General features: G+C 31.6%; 1 protein-coding gene across 1 annotated transcript; it reads right to left on the bottom strand.

Annotated features, from left to right (window-relative positions):
• Nucleotides 1–7,678: 7,678 nt before the first annotated feature.
• Nucleotides 7,679–17,374, bottom strand: LOC148313559 (endoplasmic reticulum transmembrane helix translocase). Its single transcript, XM_088261755.1, has 10 exons — nucleotides 17,090–17,374; nucleotides 16,928–17,017; nucleotides 15,733–15,933; nucleotides 13,185–15,140; nucleotides 12,511–12,832; nucleotides 11,530–11,726; nucleotides 10,193–10,335; nucleotides 9,387–9,519; nucleotides 8,656–8,799; nucleotides 7,679–8,092 (listed from the first exon to the last, which is right to left on the bottom strand). The coding sequence occupies exons 1-10, from the start codon at nucleotides 17,357–17,359 to the stop codon at nucleotides 7,985–7,987; spliced, it is 3,564 nt and encodes a 1,187-aa protein (XP_088117881.1). The 5' UTR covers nucleotides 17,360–17,374; the 3' UTR covers nucleotides 7,679–7,984.
• Between the last annotated feature and the right edge of the window lie 314 nt (nucleotides 17,375–17,688).

Here is a 17,688-nt window from a genome sequence, read left to right as displayed (position 1 = left end):
TATCCTCTTTGTGAGTTTATGATGAAGTTATAGTTGGTTAAAACAGTAAAACCCCCTACAACGTTGACATAGGTACCCCTTTATCATAAGGAATTTTACAATGGGTTAATATTTTTAATTGTTTTTAATTAATGTTTTACTTAGTAAATACCACTATTTCTTAAAATCTACTGTGACACGTGTTTCGATGCATTCCGCATCATTTTCAAACACCGTATTGTATTGTTACATTTTAACTAGCGAAAATTACTGTAATGGGTCATTTAAAATCGAAATACAATTTTCAAACTTTACTTTCCTATAACATCCCCTCCGATAACGGTTTACTGTTCTCGACAAATTTAGCTATCTTTAAACGAAAAATTATAAAATGTCAAAGGGTTAAATGTACAATCAAATAACATTATTTTAGTTTTACTGTTATTATTTTGAATTTTGTACATGTATATTTGCGTCCGCCTCCGTAGTGTAATGGTCAGCATGTTCGGCTACCGTTCTGGAGGTCCCGAATTCGATTACCGGGGAGGGTTCAAATAAATATAAGTCATTTTTTCACTCTAATATTTATTAAATATTACCCTGGACTGGTAACTGAAGCGAAGGTCTGATCGCCTTTCCTTCATGTGCTAACAATCAATATAACACTGCGTTTATATGATGCAGTGCCCTATGCACCATTGGGTTCGGATAAGGGTTTGAAAAAAATAATAACTCGCAATTAAAAATCAGTCGGTTTATTCAATAGGTCACTGTCAAGATAACACTGCGTTTATATGATGCAGTGTCCTATGCACCATTGGGATGTGGATTGAAAATTATTTAAATAAATTTTATTTGTATGTAACCACAACTACGAACAACCCTTCTATCCACCCATCTATCCCTCTTTAAGTACATACTATTCCTCCTCCATTTCCTTTCTCATATTGTAAAAATGTCCTTCACCCCAGTCTCCCTCACTTACGTCATTTGAATTCCATCAAGCATATTAAAATAATATGCCTTGTAAATCCTTTTGTTTAATTTATTTATTTATTTATTTACGGCATTACTGCCTTTTACAAAAAGAACATAGAAATTAGAAATTAAGATAGATTACATAGAAAATAATAACAAATGATATAAAATAAAAATAAAAATAATGAAAAACGAAAAGATAAGTGTAAGTAATAAAACAAATCGCTCACTCCTTTCAAGAACGTCATAATTCAAAAATCGTCAATTTTCAGTTGTGCATGTCTTCGGAATGCCCAGAAAATGTACTATATCCCAGCAAAAGGGGCATTTTTTTAACATAATATTTACCCGCTACAGGGCAGAAAGTGTTGTTTTTGCATTTTGAAGAAAAGGTATTGTTTTATTATTTTTTTGAACGTACTAAATATTTTTCAAATGGAGAAAAAACCTTCAGGTTTTACATAAAAAGATCTGTTGTACAGTAAAAAGTTCAATAAGTGGCTTGATGTTTATTTTTAATAATATTATTTAATAATTTTATTATATTTTTAAACTTTAAAAACGTTCTGAAAAATCAAGTTTTTTGATTTATGACGTTCTTGAAAGGAGTGAGCGAAATGCAAAACTTAGTGGAAAAAAAGGTTTAAAAAAATTGGTACAAATTAGGAGGGCTAATAATATAAATAAAATTCATACCAATATGTGCTACCTCAAGGGTGCTCCGTTCCACTCCTTTATCTATTAATCTGGACAGCAGGACCGAGCACCCTGCGGAAATATCTATCTTTGTAAACCTTACCTCGTCCTTATGTCTGTAATTGATGATGAAGATATTAATGCTACATTATCTCACGAAGTGTCCTATGCACATCAGGTGTGGATGAGGAACAAAGAAAAAGGAGAAAAAAAGATATCGCTTATTGAACAATAAAAACACTAAATATTTTTTTGACACATTTATTTAAATACAATTATAAAATATTTATTTACATTCATAAAATAATGAAAACAGTATCGAACAAAACATTCTAGTTCAAATAATAAATAATAAAATAAAGATTTTTCCACATTGAGAAGATACAAGTTCACTTGCAAACCACGTTTTGTTAGAAAATTAAGTTTTTTAGCCAGTGGCTCCAGTCGGTAGAAAATTAAAAATATTGACGTAAATATTTAACATAATCTGCCAAAACTTGTTAAAATAGGAATAAAATTGGATAGAAAAATTCATACTCTTGCAAAACTCGCTATGACAGTTCACTTTCTAAAATCTCTCAAAAAAGCTTGATTCGGTAGAAGACTTAATATTCTATCGGTTGCCGCTAATGGCTATAAAATTTAATTTTTTAACATAAATGGTTTACAAGTAGACTACTCATATAAAAGTATATAAATCCCACAATCAATAATCTAAATAACATCAATTTTCCCCAAAAAATACTTTATATGTATTTTTTTATTTAACCTAATTACCAACCTTATAAAAAAGGAAATAAAATAAAAATGTGATTTTGTAATTGGCTGCAATTAAAAATTTAATAATATAAATATTTGATTTAAATAATATATCTCCTTATAAACCTATTCGATAAAGGTAGTCTAATAGATGTCAAACAAAACATGAGTGTACGATAAATTTATTGTACATTGTGCGTGCACAAATAGTTTTAAAAACAAAACTAGGGCACATTTTTTTTAAACCAACTTACCAGCAGTTCGGAAGTGAGCAGCAGTCATCCCCCAAATTTAACATTTATTTGAATAATTCAGTAAATATTTGAGAAATTCAGTACATATTAAATGTATCCTTGAGAAAATGTTTAAACTATTTCGGGGAACCATACCATTATGAAACTATTATTATTTATCAAAATGTTAAAATGCATCATCTCAAATAAGTTACCATTAGCTATGCACATCCTTGCACATTGACAACCTGTTGATATTTGCTAATTAACTTCTATTCATTCACTCCTAATCCGAACCGCAAATGAGCAGAAGGGAGAAGAAACAGTGTATCTTAGTTCATAAAGAAATGTCCGAATTTCGCTTAGAAGCATTCTTCAAGATTGTTTCATTATTTTTCATGAATAGTTTTTTTCCAACTTTGATCCAGCGCATATTTTGTTTTGCTGTTTGTTACTTAAACAGCTTTCAGAAATTGTATAGTGTTTTAATATATTTTTCATTATTTAATTAAGTTATGTATGTGTATGTATCAATATATTAAACTACATAATATGTAAAATGCAGTCATTTTAATACTGTATATTCTAAATCAACCATGTATTATTTACCTTTTTACTATTTCTCTATCACTAATTATGATACTGATTATTTCATCCTGCTATTTATGTCATTTGTCTTATCGCTCACTCCTTTCAAGAATTTCATAAATCAAAAAACTTGATTTTTCAGGAGAACGTTTTTAAAGTATAATACAATGTATTAAAAATAAATATGAAGCCACTTACTGAACTTTTTACTAAGCAACAGATCTTTTTAGGTAAAACCTGAAGGTTTTTTCTCCATTTGAAAAATATTTATTATATTTAAAAAAAATAATTAAACAATACCTTTTCATCAAAATGCAAAAACAACATTTTCTGCCCTGTAGCGGGTAAATATTAAGTTTAAAATATGCCTCTTTTGCTGGGATATAATACATTTTCTGGGCATTCCGAAAACATGCCCAACTCAAAATTCACGGTTTTTGATTTATGACGTTCTTGAAAGGAGTGAGCGATATGTCACAATGCTAATTAGCAATTCCTGTCAATCTATTTTTTCTCTTCAATATCTGAATGTATGTACATATTATTTTATTCCGGTCTCTAAAAAAAGTTTTCCGTTATTTATTTTATTTTTATTTTTTATTTATTTTAAATTTTTTGTATCCATGTACTGCTCTACCCATGGGTGATCTATTTATGCAGCATGGCAGTCACTATTTATGCAGCCTTTGACCATAAGGAAGAGGTGACACACTCTACTTTTATTATATAAAAATGCAACAAAAAAAACCATAAATAATTTATGGTTTACATACATATTAAAACATATTTACATGCAAAACAAATAATTATTAAGATAAAAAAAATAGGGTCACTTTGTCCCCCTGTTCTGATTTTGTATTATATAACTAACTAAGGTTCTGCAAGGAAACGGTTGAAATAACAATGACGAAAAGTAAAGTAAAAAAAAAAAAACATTTTCTCCGCTGAAGTAGAAAAACAAATGAGCATAAATTAGCTTTCTAAATGTGCAATCCAATGAAACAAATATAATTTTTCATTTTTATATTTGTGTATTCGTATCATTCTAAATGTAAAAATTCACTACGCCCAAAAACAATATAAAATTTTGTATCTACTTTTACGTATTGCAAAATAAATAAATTTGGTAAGTTGAAACCATTCAGTCAATTGTAAATTATTCTATCATAAGTATTACACATTAACATGATGTTAAATTAAGAAAACATGACTAAATTCATAGGTTATTCACAGGTTTTGATTTTATTAAAATTTTTGCATGAGGAATTGATTTGTGGATAATGTCTTTGGAATGTACATGATACTTTATACATATTGTGGATGTTCACAAAAAACAGCTCAAAAAAAGTTATTTAAAAATAAAAACTTTTAGGGGAGTTGGATTTTTCAATCTTTTTTGGCTTCTAAAATTTTCATGAAAGAAAATACATAAATACTGCAAAATGTTTTGGGAATACAATACCATACATATAATATTTCCTTTCATTTCAAACATAGCTTTTGTGCTATTTTGTTTCACTTTTCTAAATAATACTGATACCTTAGCACTCAAACATACTGATTACAAAGGTGGTAAGTTAAATAATTTTTTACATTTTTATAAATTGATATTTTTTATTGGAAATATTTTTTTTCCTTTTCAATAAATATCTTTTAAATAATATATTCAATGGTCAAAGAGTAAACTAAATAACTCACACTCCTTTTGACTTTACCATACTAAACTATTAATTTTTCCCTTTATGTTTGTGCGCTAAGGCATTGACATGTCATTTTGAGTTGTCACTTTTGTGTATATTACGGTAATTGAATAATATTTACTTTAATTGAAAACACATGTAACTAAAAGTGTGCCTACACTGGCTGTGATAAAATATGTAATACCATAACATAAATAATAAATATTTTCATTTTATTTAAAATTGGTTGGGTAAAGTTATTTAATTTTGTTTACAATTTAAAAAAAGTAGAAAGTAAAAAAAGTAGACTGGGGCTATATGTAAAAAAATATATTATTTGGAGAAATAATATAACAAAAAGCATTTTAAAGTTATTTTATTTCTTCTCATTATATATTACAATGATCCACAAAGTTAGTGCTTTAAATATTCAAAATGTAAAAAAAATAACTTGTTGCACATGACGATTTGAGCAAATAAGCATGTAGTGAAAAGTCGCTCACGCAAGCGCGCAAAAAGCACAGCTCATAAAAAGATTTTTCCAGTGCAAAGTACATTTGCCTGATATGACTTGTATGTGGATGGTATACAAACAGAACCTTGGGTCATAAAATATATTCTGAAGGGAAAAAGCTTATCCGCAGTTGCAATTTTCTAAAATTATTAAAATTATTTTAAATAACCACGCCAGTCATCTGGTTTTTCTCACTATCCCTTTATTAAATTAGCATGTGAATGCATATTTCTCTTTAACAATCACTTTTTACTCTGCATATTTTTCTAACTCTTAAAAAAAAAATAAAAAAATATTGCTTCCAATATGTCAGATTGATGATGTTTTGTGTTTTGTTTGCACGCTTGTACCATGTAGCCACACATATCGCTCACTCCTTTCAACAACGTCACATATCAAAAATCATCAATATTCATTGTGCGTGTTTTCGGAATGCCAAGAAAATGTACTTCATACCAGCAAAAGCGTCATATTTTTAACTTAATATTTACCCGCTACAGGGCAGAAAATGTTGTTTTTGCATTTTGAAGAAAAGGTATTGTTTAACTATTTTTTTTAAATAAACTAAATATTTTTCTAATGGAGAAACGACATTCAGGTTTTACCTAAAAAGATCTGTTGCACAGTAAAAAGTTCAAAAAGTGGCTTAATATTTATTTTTAATACATTTTATTATATTCTTAAACTTTAAAAATGATTTCCTGAAAAATCAAGTTTTTTATAAATGTCGTTGTTGAAAGGAGTGAGCGATATACCATATAAGGTGTTTTGCAATTTTACACAAAACAAATTGCACACCAAATGGGCAAGTTGCCTTAGTACACAAGTTTAAACATACTAATAACTCAGTGAGAATTTACCATTATTTCAAAATATTATGTCCTCAACAATTACAAAATAGCCCCCAATCTCATTATGTACTTCATTTCTTTGACAGTAGTCAAATAGTATTAATTATGAATTGAAAAATTATATGAAAGAAGCTTGCGAATGAATTAAAATCACAACAAACATCAATTCCACAATATTGCATTGTGATAATTTGGTACAAATTCAACAAGTACAAATTCTAAATATTCAGCCATAACCCAGAAAATGGATTTGTATGACAACAGACATTAGTTACGTCATTGTAAAATATTACTCAATAAAATATACATATGTAGATATGAAACTTATAAGCACATTTTACAAAACTAAATAAGCCCAAGGAATGTAAGATGCGGTTAATAATATCATATATGTATCTTTGTAATTAAAAAAGGAAAAAAAAAAATTATGTGTATGTTGTCTATTCTGAATGAAAAAAATATATACATACATTCATAATAAGCCAATATCTCTATGATTATGCTTTTGTTTCACATTTTTTGCCTTGCCTGTGAATTTAGTAGGAGATATTGTTTTATCATGAGATATATTTTATTTTTGACAGTAAAATAATAATTATACATAAAATAATAGAAATTGATTAGGTACATATATTTGTTTTTAACCATAACATATCCCGTGAAAAAAAAACAAAAATAAAAAATTTATGGCAAAATCCCTAACGGGATTTAATTAACTCAGTTGAATAACCATGAAGCAGACTCAATTCAAAGGAATGAATGGCGAATAAACTTTGCAGATAATTTAAATACAATTTTAAAAAATGTCCAAAAATTTATTGTCGATTTATTATTAATAATAATTGAAAAATTATTATGATTCTTTTGCTGTTTTTCAGCAACAGAAATCTATGTTACTTCTTAAGGGACATCGTTGCAACTTAGTACGTTCATAGAAATTTCTTTCACCTTAAATTCATTACTTACAAATGATATATTATAAAATTGGATGATTAGAAAAGTACAAAAATTTGATAACCATATAATGAATTTAATTAATAAAGTAGTTTTAAAAAACCAATAATTTTTATCTTGAACGCTAATTATATTAACAACTATAAAATTATTTATGTTAACAGCATAAATAAACATCTTATTTTAAAAATACATCATTTAAAGCAGAGTTTATAGTAAAAGAAATAAGTTATACATACTACATTGTGATGCGCCTTAAACAACCAAATTTCAGCCATTTTTTTTATTGTTCTGATCTAAATAATGTGGGCTAGATGAGACAAAGAAATCGTAATCCTAAAACACTGACTGAAATATTAAATAATTACACAACAACAACAACAGTGCTCGGCCATCTTGATGCTTGAAATCGAGTGTTCGCCGTCACAAAAATGAGGAATATTTATGTTTTTTATAATTTTATAAAGCTACTTTAATGCATTTTTTCAATTATAAAACAACCCAGATAATCAGCTGTAATTTAATTTACATCTTACATACACGCTTTCCTCGAAAGGAAATCCAATATTGCAGGTGCAAGTATTTTGAGAGACTGCACTGGTCCAGTTGCAAACAATAGCCAAACATCACTTTATGACAGACACAAAGTCCACAAAGTCTTATTAAATAAATTAAACAATTTCACTCGAGAAGAATAGCCACCATTAACATAATACAATGTCACAGTTCACAAAACAGAATTTCATTTTGTAATTACGGAGCTCGTAATTTACCTTCACCGAAAAACCAGAGCGACGCTCGGTCTACTACATAAGCTAATACCATGTCGGCCACCAACACTTGTATGAGGATGTGTTTGAACTGAAAATGAAAATTTATAATATAAGTTTTTTTTTTTAAGGAATAACCCGCAAACCCTCTACTTCTAGAGGCTTATCTGCAGGTAGGATAGTAAGGAAAGGGAATGTAAATGTGAAAATCACATTACAAACACCCAGACCAATTGAAAGAAAATCTTTCTTAAATTTATTTTACAATTGGCGGGAGTCGAACCCGCGATGCCAGTTTCGCACTCGAGCATCTTCCTAACTATGCCATGGCGCCTGACAATATTTTTAAATATCAATAACAACTAATTGGATGATTTAATAATTGTATAATTTATCATGACTCATTAATTATCAAGTATTTTACATATTTTTATGTAAAATACTTGATAATTAATGAGTCATGATAAATTATACAATTATTAAATCATCCAATTAGTTGTTAATGATAATTAACAAAAGTTATTAAAGTACCGTCATATTGAAATGATACAGTGCCAAATGAAGAAATTGAGAATGTTTCAAGCCTCAGTAACATTTCTTATAATAAGTGCAAGATGAATAAAAGTTGAAATAAATAAAAATTAGAAAACATACCTCTGTTGGGAAAGGAACTATTTCGAACATATTGGATAGGTTGGGAAATGTTCCGAGGGCTAAAGCAAACACTGCTCCTCCAGTTAATAGTACGCTATACATCAGCGGTCGATTTGCTGCTATACTCTCCATGAACGGTTCACCCTGAAATATTTTATTTATTTATTTCAAAACATATTACATACATGCATAAGTCATATATATAATATTCCCGATGAGTAATTTTCATTTCTCATTTTGGGACATGGGATTAAGGTTAACAAGACTGAAACACAAATAAGAAAGTTTAAAAAAAAAATATATATATATTTTTTAAATTAAACAAAACTAACACAGGGCAAAATATAAAACAATAAACGGGTATATAAAAAACATAAGGTAATTAGCATAGTATAAAATGCAGTCCCACCAAGATTATCAGTACAAAATTTATATCTAGTAAGAAGCATGTTTAAAAGAAACAAATGAGAAAATATAACTAGTTACTAACGCAAATATCTTTCCATAACAGATGGGAATTGGGTTTACGGTTAGTTGTGATTAGTGTACGACCCTAGTTAGTATACTAGTTAGGGTCGGGTTGATGAAAAAACCACCTGACAATAATGTGTTAAGATAAAACTAAGTGTATTATGCCCAACTGACATGGTCATACACACATAGAAATTATGGTATATTATAAGAATTTGCACACGATTATAACATAGAAATATTGTGTAGTGCATACATACCCTGTAATTAATGGCAAATGTTGAAACTTGCAATGCCATTGAAATGATGTACACGGTGCTGTTAAGCAAATCTGGTACATACTCTATTTCCTCATCATCTGCCAAATCCAATGCAAGCTTTAGCTTTCCATCCCTAAAAGGAAAATATCAGTTAAGTAAAATTAACACATTTCTACGCCTACAGTTTCAATAAAATCATAATATTATAGGTGTCTCAACTTGGAAGTCTGTGTATCCCAGGGCTTACGACCTGGCATTTGGCTGGCTTAAGTGATCGCTTTATACACTCTTGAAATGTTCATCATTCTGCTCATTATTGAACATATATTGCATTAAATTTTAAAACTTGTACATATGCAATGCTGGTGAATTTCTTTCACATACTAGTTCTTACGTCATAGATTTGGAAGTATGCTGAATGTGGCGCTATCAGTTGAGAAATTTGCGAAGTATACATACAACTTCCTCTATTAGAACACCTTGAAATGAATATAACGGGTGGCAAAAAACCTTAATAATCTCTGTTATTTAAAGCTTTTAGCCTGAATAAAATACCCGCTATTAAACTTAAAGTTGAATTTACTTTTAAAACCACATATATATGACATTTCAAACTACTTAGTGTATTTTGCCAGTTTATAGAACGTTAAAAACTTTCTATTCATTTTGCATATTTTCACAATTGTATATTTTCGAGGTAACGTCTTTTGCCAGTACACCCACGATATAATATTGATATATTATATGTAGGGCGATTACTCTACTATCTTAATAAATAAGAATAAATGATCAAAAATCAAATTTACCTTGGAGGTGATCTGTCTGTCGCTTCTTTTACTAAATATATTAAACACAGAAAGTGTACACTAAATTGTAACAAAACTGTGACTATTGTGTACAAATTAAATATGTTTGGCAATGGCCTCTGCTTCGACAATTTGTTTAATGGCTAAAAACAAAAATAAAAGAACCTATAAATTACAACACAACAAAGAATGTTTCAATAACATAATATGTGGATAATACGGAAACGAATTTAATGAATCATTTCTACACATTGATAGTCTAGACGGGGATGAACATAGCCGACAGCCGTATTCAACTAGACACATTTTTATGCAGCAGTAAGTTAGTCGTATTTCTGGAAAAGATTACTTAGTGCCCTTAACATCTTTAAAAAAATAACAATCATGATGAACATTTTCAACAAAAGCTCTTTGCATTCAAGCATCACCTATGAACATTTATAAGCCATTTTAATAATCCAAATAAGATCACCACATGAAGTTTTAAAAGGGTTGAAAGATGTAAAGTTCCATTTGTCTAATCAAATTGTTAGTTATTATGAGATTATTGATATATTTGCTTTAATTGTTTTTTCATAGTAATAATAATTATTTCAAAAACAGTATTTCACTATTTTAGCATTCATTTTGAATTTCTGATGTGGCCTTTCATCAAAAAGTTTGCTTAAACTCGGTCCAGATTGTTTACCGAAATTACCTCCAATCCTAAAACTCTGTTTATAGTAATAATAATTTGGATAATTTAAAAAGCGCCATTTTTGTAAAATACTACCTCAACGGCTTATATAGACTTGGATAATAATAGGATGATGATAATGATAAAAATAAAATAAAATGAAACGTCGTAAATCAGTCTCGGGGCGTCGAGTGGGCTGGGGCTGGGTCAGGGAGTATACAAATTGTTAGGCCTTTCTCTAGATCCTCTTGGGCTGGAGAATGGCCAAGATGTTGGGTCTCAAAGTCTTAAGGCCCAGTATTCATTAAGTCGCAAACTTAATTTTCTCTAAATCAGGTAACATTTTACGTAATTATTTTTTTTCTTTTTAAAACACCGTTTTTGCATTGCAAAAATAAGTTTTTCTTCAAAATAATTATATGGTATTGAAAAGAAAAGAATTATTGAAAAGTAAAGAGATAAAAAAAGTTATACATATTTTTTTTCTTAAAAAAAACAAAAAAATATCTAATATACATACATTCTTTAAAAAATTTGGGCATGAAGAGACGTGTGACCTCTCTGGTAATCGGCCAGTGATTGAATTCTCTGTTTGCTAAGTCTTAAAATATATTTGTAAAGTGTAATTTAGTTGCGAATAAAGTTAGAAAGGCTTACAAACCTTCGACCTGGAGATGAAGAAGAAGCAGGAGGCTAGTAGTAGTCCCTGAAGCGTGGATTGAACATCACTGAACTTAATGCCCTCCAAGTACAATACAGATTGACTGTAAGCCAGAATGAGGGCGTTCAGTGCCAATATTTTGAACATTTGGAGAGTGGTCACAAGAGTGCACCTTCCCTGCTTTATTATGTGACAAACTGCAAATGAAATAAGGCAATAAGAACTTGTAAATTGATATAAAAGCGTACACGTTTAAATTGTTCAACACGAATCTGATAGAACATGAAAACATTCTAGTCCTGACAAAACATTACTTATATTATTTATTGATTCGGCATTAACTTTGTGGAATGACATGTTGATTATTTTTTTTTAAATTAAACACTAGTAATAAACCACTTAATGAGTTTTATTTTTAAACACGACTAGTTTCGAAAACTTACAGAGTTTTCATTGACAGGTGAAAATTAAAACTAGTCGCGTATAAAAATAAAACTCATTAATTGGTTTATTACAAGAGTTTAATTTTTAAAAAACATTACTTAATTTCATGAATACTTTTCGTGTAAAATTTTAAACTTTGTGTTTCGGGAAAAAAAAAAACATAAATTTATACTATCACAGTCAGCGTAGGGGTAGGGAGAGGATGGAAATAATTCTTGTCTGTCCTCTGTCCTGAGACACAGCTAGCTTCTCAACTTCCATACATCTTGCCATACGTGAACTCTTGTTACAGAGACTTTTGACATGGCCAGATTTCAGTTCTGATTGATTTGGTCATGCCAAGTGTATCGTAAATGCATAAATTACTAGAACACTTACAGAAAATTCTGAGCTATGACAATTACACTATGAAGGTGGATTATTTATATATATCGATAAAAAATGAATGCAACATTGTGTTAAGATTTCAAAGCTATCAGTAAATTTGAAGAAATTTAAGATTTTGAAGAAAGGCACATTTATATAGTTAATACTCACTACACATTATACTAGATAGACGACTAGTGAAAGGAGCTGCAATACTGGCATCTCCCAGCTTCACAACTTGGTTCTTGTCTATATCTTCTATTTCCTTGAAAAGTTTTTGTATTCTAGCTTGAACTACATCTGGAGGTGGTCCACTGCTGGAGGAGTTGGGCGATTCTGCTCTTCCTCTAGACATATAGTTTCTAAGAATCTGACTATCTCCAACGTCGGCATTCTCTAATAATCTACGTTTCTCCCTTTCCTTATCTTTCGCGATTTTCTCTTTTCTGTCTGCCATTCTCTCTGGAGCATTGGACAAGATAGCTACTCCAACCTGAAAATTACAAATAAATAATAAAATAAAAAATATATGATATATGGCAAGGGTCTACGAGACAGAATCAGAAATGCCATAATGAGGGAAATATGCGAGATCTAAGATGTCGTTAGGTGGGGAAGGCAACGAAGGAGACAATAATATGCGCATGTGAGGAGAATGGTACCATCCAGACTCCCCCACATCGCACTGTACGGCCAACCCCAAGATAGATTACTTCCGGGCAGACCACCAAAGAGATGGATCGATGGCAGGGAATCGACATCGCAGGAGGCTAATCCCTCTTAAAAACAGGCCACAAAATCCAATATCTAGATACGAATGCTTCAAGATAAAATGAGATACTTACATCTGCATGTTTTAGAGCTCCCACATCATTTGTTCCATCTCCACACATCAAAGTACTAAATCCCAAAGATTTTAATTTCAATATGACAAATTCTTTTTGTTTGGGGTCAAATCTCGCAAATACTCGAATAAAAGGTAAAACCTTGGAAAGGAAATCCTCATAGTGATCCACCAAGTAAGACAAACCCTCTCCCGTTATGCAGAGATCGTAGTTGGTAGTATATTCCTTAATGTCATTCTTGGGTTCAACAGGTAGTTTGATGGTTTCATCGATAGAATGCCAAGCCCATTTTTCTTTGACTTTTGAAAGAATTAGAGTATGCGACTTTCCTGTGAACTTGAGTTCTTTAGCGACGTGACACGCTGTGAGCGGGTTGTCTCCTGTTATCATGGTCACCACATGCGAGGCATTTATAATCTCGGCTATTGCTTTCTTAGAATCTGATTTCAATGGACAAGATATAATGACAAATCCCACAAACTTAAGTTTAGATTCAATGTCTTCTCTATTTAAATCTCTCACTTCTTGCGAGCTCAATTTTCCAAATTGCCTGTGTCCCAATGCCAAAACTCTCGCTCCGCGTCTGGATAAAGAAAGATATGTATCGTCATAATGGGGTGGAATGTTACTAAACATAGTTTTGAGAACCTCGGGCGCTCCTTTCACGGTACTGATGTAGCATGTCTCGATTGAGCCCATATGATCAACTTGGTAACCCGCAAGAACTGACATTCTCTTAAGTGCACTTGAAAAATGGTTACGTTGAAATATTTTGAGTCCGGGAGATTTACCTTTCTTGGGAATGACCGCTTCTGACTTAGTGAGATTCCATTCCACGGCGGTAAGTGTAGCCTTTTCCAACGGATCCCCTACTAAACCATCTTTCAATTGGACTAGAGAATGACAAGTAGCTAACACTTGTATGGTCTCCATAGGAGCTTCCGATAGAGGCAGAACCTTCAGAGGATTTTCCATTTGAACACCGGCCACTCCTTCCACAACTAAATTATCGCTAGTCAGCGTACCAGTTTTATCAAAACAGCAGATCTCAATTTTTCCAGCAAAAGGTATTCTGAATGGTTCTGTACAGAAAACTCCCAAGTTCGTGAGGGACATCAGAGAAGTATTGACCGCTAAAGAGAGCTCTATGGGGAGTTCTGGCGGCACCACTGAAGTCAGTATTAGTGTACATTCCAAAAATAGCTTGTACCTATTCCTTTCAGGATCTTCGCATCCCTTTATCCAAACATAAACTGCCGCAGCAATAGCGAATATTAAAAGGAATAAAATGAAACAAAATGTTTCCAAATTGTTGGCTGTAATACGTTTTACACCGAATAATATGGTTCTCAGTAATTTGCCTTGTGACGTGTTGAATCCAGTACGGACGACATATCCGATACATCCATTATCGGGTGAACGCAACCCAGAGAGAGACTGTTTACTGGGTGGAGAGTGTTGAACGATTTTCGTACCACCAAATAACAGATGAAGTTTTCCATCACCCTCGGGATCAAAATATTTGTTGGGGTTTTTATCACATTCTATCTCCAGCGGTTCTTTCATTTGCGGAACACTCTCTCCGGTCAACATCGACTCGTCAACAATACACGAACCTCTCAGTAGAATGATATCACAAGGAACAAGAGTATCGTTGAGAGATCTTATCAATGAAACTATATCTCCAGGAACGAGCTCATCCGAGTTAATGGGTCTCCATCTTCGGTTTCTATATACCGATATATTGTACGGTTTATTTCCCATTTTCCTGATCTCAGACATGTTTCTCAATTGCTGTTGTACAAGCGTACATTCAAAAATAACCAGCATGATTAGAGTAAACAAACTGTAGTACCAAAATTTATCTAGGCACCAGAGACCCACACAGAAAACTTGGAATACGAAGAAGGGAGCTGTTGCGCGTTCTTTGAACAATTCCAAAAACTCTGGAACATCCTGTAACGTAATTATTAAACTTAGTCTTATTGTCAATTTTCAAAATAAAATGAACTTGAATTTTCTTACAAGTTATAATTATTTTTTTAAATATTCATATAGGTGAAGATGAATGTAGAACATCTGATATATTGGCTTAATGACAAGTGGGACCATTCCTAAGAAATCAAAGTCTGGATAGAAACGGCAAGAAACTGCTTCATTGAAATGAGTAACCTCCTAAGTAATAGAATCTTCAATGTCAATCTCGGCATGAGAATTGTACGATGCTACATCTTTTCAATGCTTTCTTCTCTGTGGCGTTGTAAGCTGGACTCTCACATGAGCTAGGATAAGAAGTATATCCCGGCTTGTAAAAACTTGAGAGGGGTTTCACTGTAGCACTGAGCCGTTGTTAAGAGCGGCTGCAAATAATGTAAAAGTGGCCATGAAGATTGCCAACCTTCAGTATGGAGTGGCACAATAAGAAAAATGTGGAGATGAAAATAAAGCGGAATATTTACACAAGAAGTAACATCGAATAATAGAATACCTATGTTGTAAAGCTAAGCACACAAAAAAACCTACACAGTTAATATGAATTAAAAATTACCATATCCAACAGATTTTTTCCATAATCAAATTCCGCCTGTGAAATTTCTTGGTCATCTTGTAATCCTTTAGATTGTAAATACTGCTTATTTACCTTATCTATAGGAAATTCTATGGTTTTAAAGGATTTTTTATCCCAGTCATATACATACTTGATTTTTTGAAACATAAACCATATTTTTGGCAACTTCTCATCAGAGTTCTGTAACATAAAGGGAGAGTATTAAATAAAATACACGGCCTTTTCCATTTTTCAAATACATCAAATAAATTTTTAATTTGTAGATACGTATATGCATCAGCGAGGGATCCTATGTAATATTTGATAATTTGCAGATTCATTTACATTTTATTGATTTATTACAAAACAAAATAAACCCTCATTCACGTAACGTACAAATAATGTTTTCAATGGCAATTTGCAGACCCAAATCTATTTTACACGCAGTGGTTCGAGAAAACAGTTTAATGTATGTATGTTATATAGGTATATGTATAATATATGGTATATAGGATATCTAAAAATTTACTTTGGAATTCACAATGCTTTTGTGTCAGTTGTTTTTCTTAAATAACAACAATAAACAAATTAAAAAACAAAAGATTTGTTAGGGGTATTCATTGATAATTCAAGTCCAAACTCCAACCAAGTTACGTTAGGCACATCTTGAAACTAACCAACCATCACGCTGTGTAACCGCAGGGGTAGGCAGTGAAGACAGAATGCCACACCAGTTTATCTTTGCAGACATTCTTTGTTCCACATTCATACATCTCCACATATACTTGATTACTCTTGACACGTACACTTTCAAATCTTTGAAGTACTTGATCATGCCAAGTTTTCCTCAGCCTTCGCTTCATATACCTGTTTTACTGTTCTTTCTTCTTATTCGTTCCACATATCTAAACAATCACAAAACACCCTCCTGAATTTTGTGGATAATGCTAATCTCAGCCTTGCAATCTTTTCTTTTTTCACCTTTTATACATCTCATCATGCAACATTTTGCTGAATATTTATCTATCTAGATCTCTAGACGTGGAATTCATTCAAAAATATTTTAAAATTCTTTGCTTTGAAACACATTAACCAAATAGACTAATTAATTTATTACTAAGGAGGCCTAACATAAGTTGTGGTAAAAACGAAGGTTTCTGAAGGAAAATGACTGTAAAAATAATTAAACATTTACCTGTAAGTGATATAGTCTCACAATTTCTGCAAATCCATTGTTAGACGTGGGTACTACCTTCGCAATTTTGGCTTTGAAAGGATCTGTCTCCTAAAATAAAATACATTTTTTAACAGTCCATCTATAAGTGAATACTGATTACAAAAAAAAATATAAACTTACGGAAAAGCATGACAAGAAACATTGTACATGTACACTCCAATAACAACAGAGACACATTAAAATTTGTAATGCTGCTGCAAAAGCAATGGTCAAACACCCTGCTTCATAATAATCATCGAATCCGTACACGAAAATCCATGTGTACAATATGATTGGATATATTATAAGGAAGGGAAAAATTTCTCCTTGGAAAACAGGAGAAATTGGTCTGTATAATTGTACATATTTAACCAACTCGTCCAGCGACGAATTTTTCGCCGTCACCGCCATCCTTCCCAAACTGGCAAAGTAAACCACGGTGACACGGGTGACACCAAAGATTTATGGTACGCCCATAGACAAAAGCATAATTCGGAGTTTTAGGGTCCAGAATTAGGGAGATCCGGGGTGGAAAGGGGTACCGGAGCGGAACGGAAAAAAACTGTCATCGGTAGTGGGATGGTGAGGAATGAAAGACGATCGTATTTTATCACTCAGAAGCAGGCCGCATCTCATTTCATATAGTTAGTGTCGGTGCTGCATTGCACCACGTCGCGATATTCCAAATGCACTAAAATTAACACAACATTTGTAAATCGTAGCTGTTGTCTTCTGAGGCA

This window comes from Brachycentrus maculatus, unplaced genomic scaffold, assembly GCF_059751285.1.
Source record: "Brachycentrus maculatus isolate JH-2025_06_01 unplaced genomic scaffold, ASM5975128v1 h1tg000010l, whole genome shotgun sequence".
Taxonomy (NCBI): Eukaryota; Metazoa; Arthropoda; class Insecta; order Trichoptera; family Brachycentridae; genus Brachycentrus; species Brachycentrus maculatus.
Note: the sequence above shows the minus strand (reverse complement) of the source record. Positions and strands in the feature narration are given on the sequence as shown.

What these genes read in the sequence shown, in the direction of transcription:
- LOC148313559 (XM_088261755.1), bottom strand. Translation starts at nt 17,359, where the DNA reads ATGGCGGTGACGGCGAAAAATTCGTCGCTGGACGAGTTGGTTAAATAT. An exon ending in GAAAAAATCTGTTGGATATG is followed by an intron (nt 15,141 to 15,732) that starts GTAATTTTTAAT and finishes ATTACGTTACAG; the next exon opens with GATGTTCCAGAGTTTTTGGA. An exon ending in TCTTCATCTCCAGGTCGAAG is followed by an intron (nt 10,336 to 11,529) that starts GTTTGTAAGCCT and finishes TTTTGTTTTTAG; the next exon opens with CCATTAAACAAATTGTCGAA.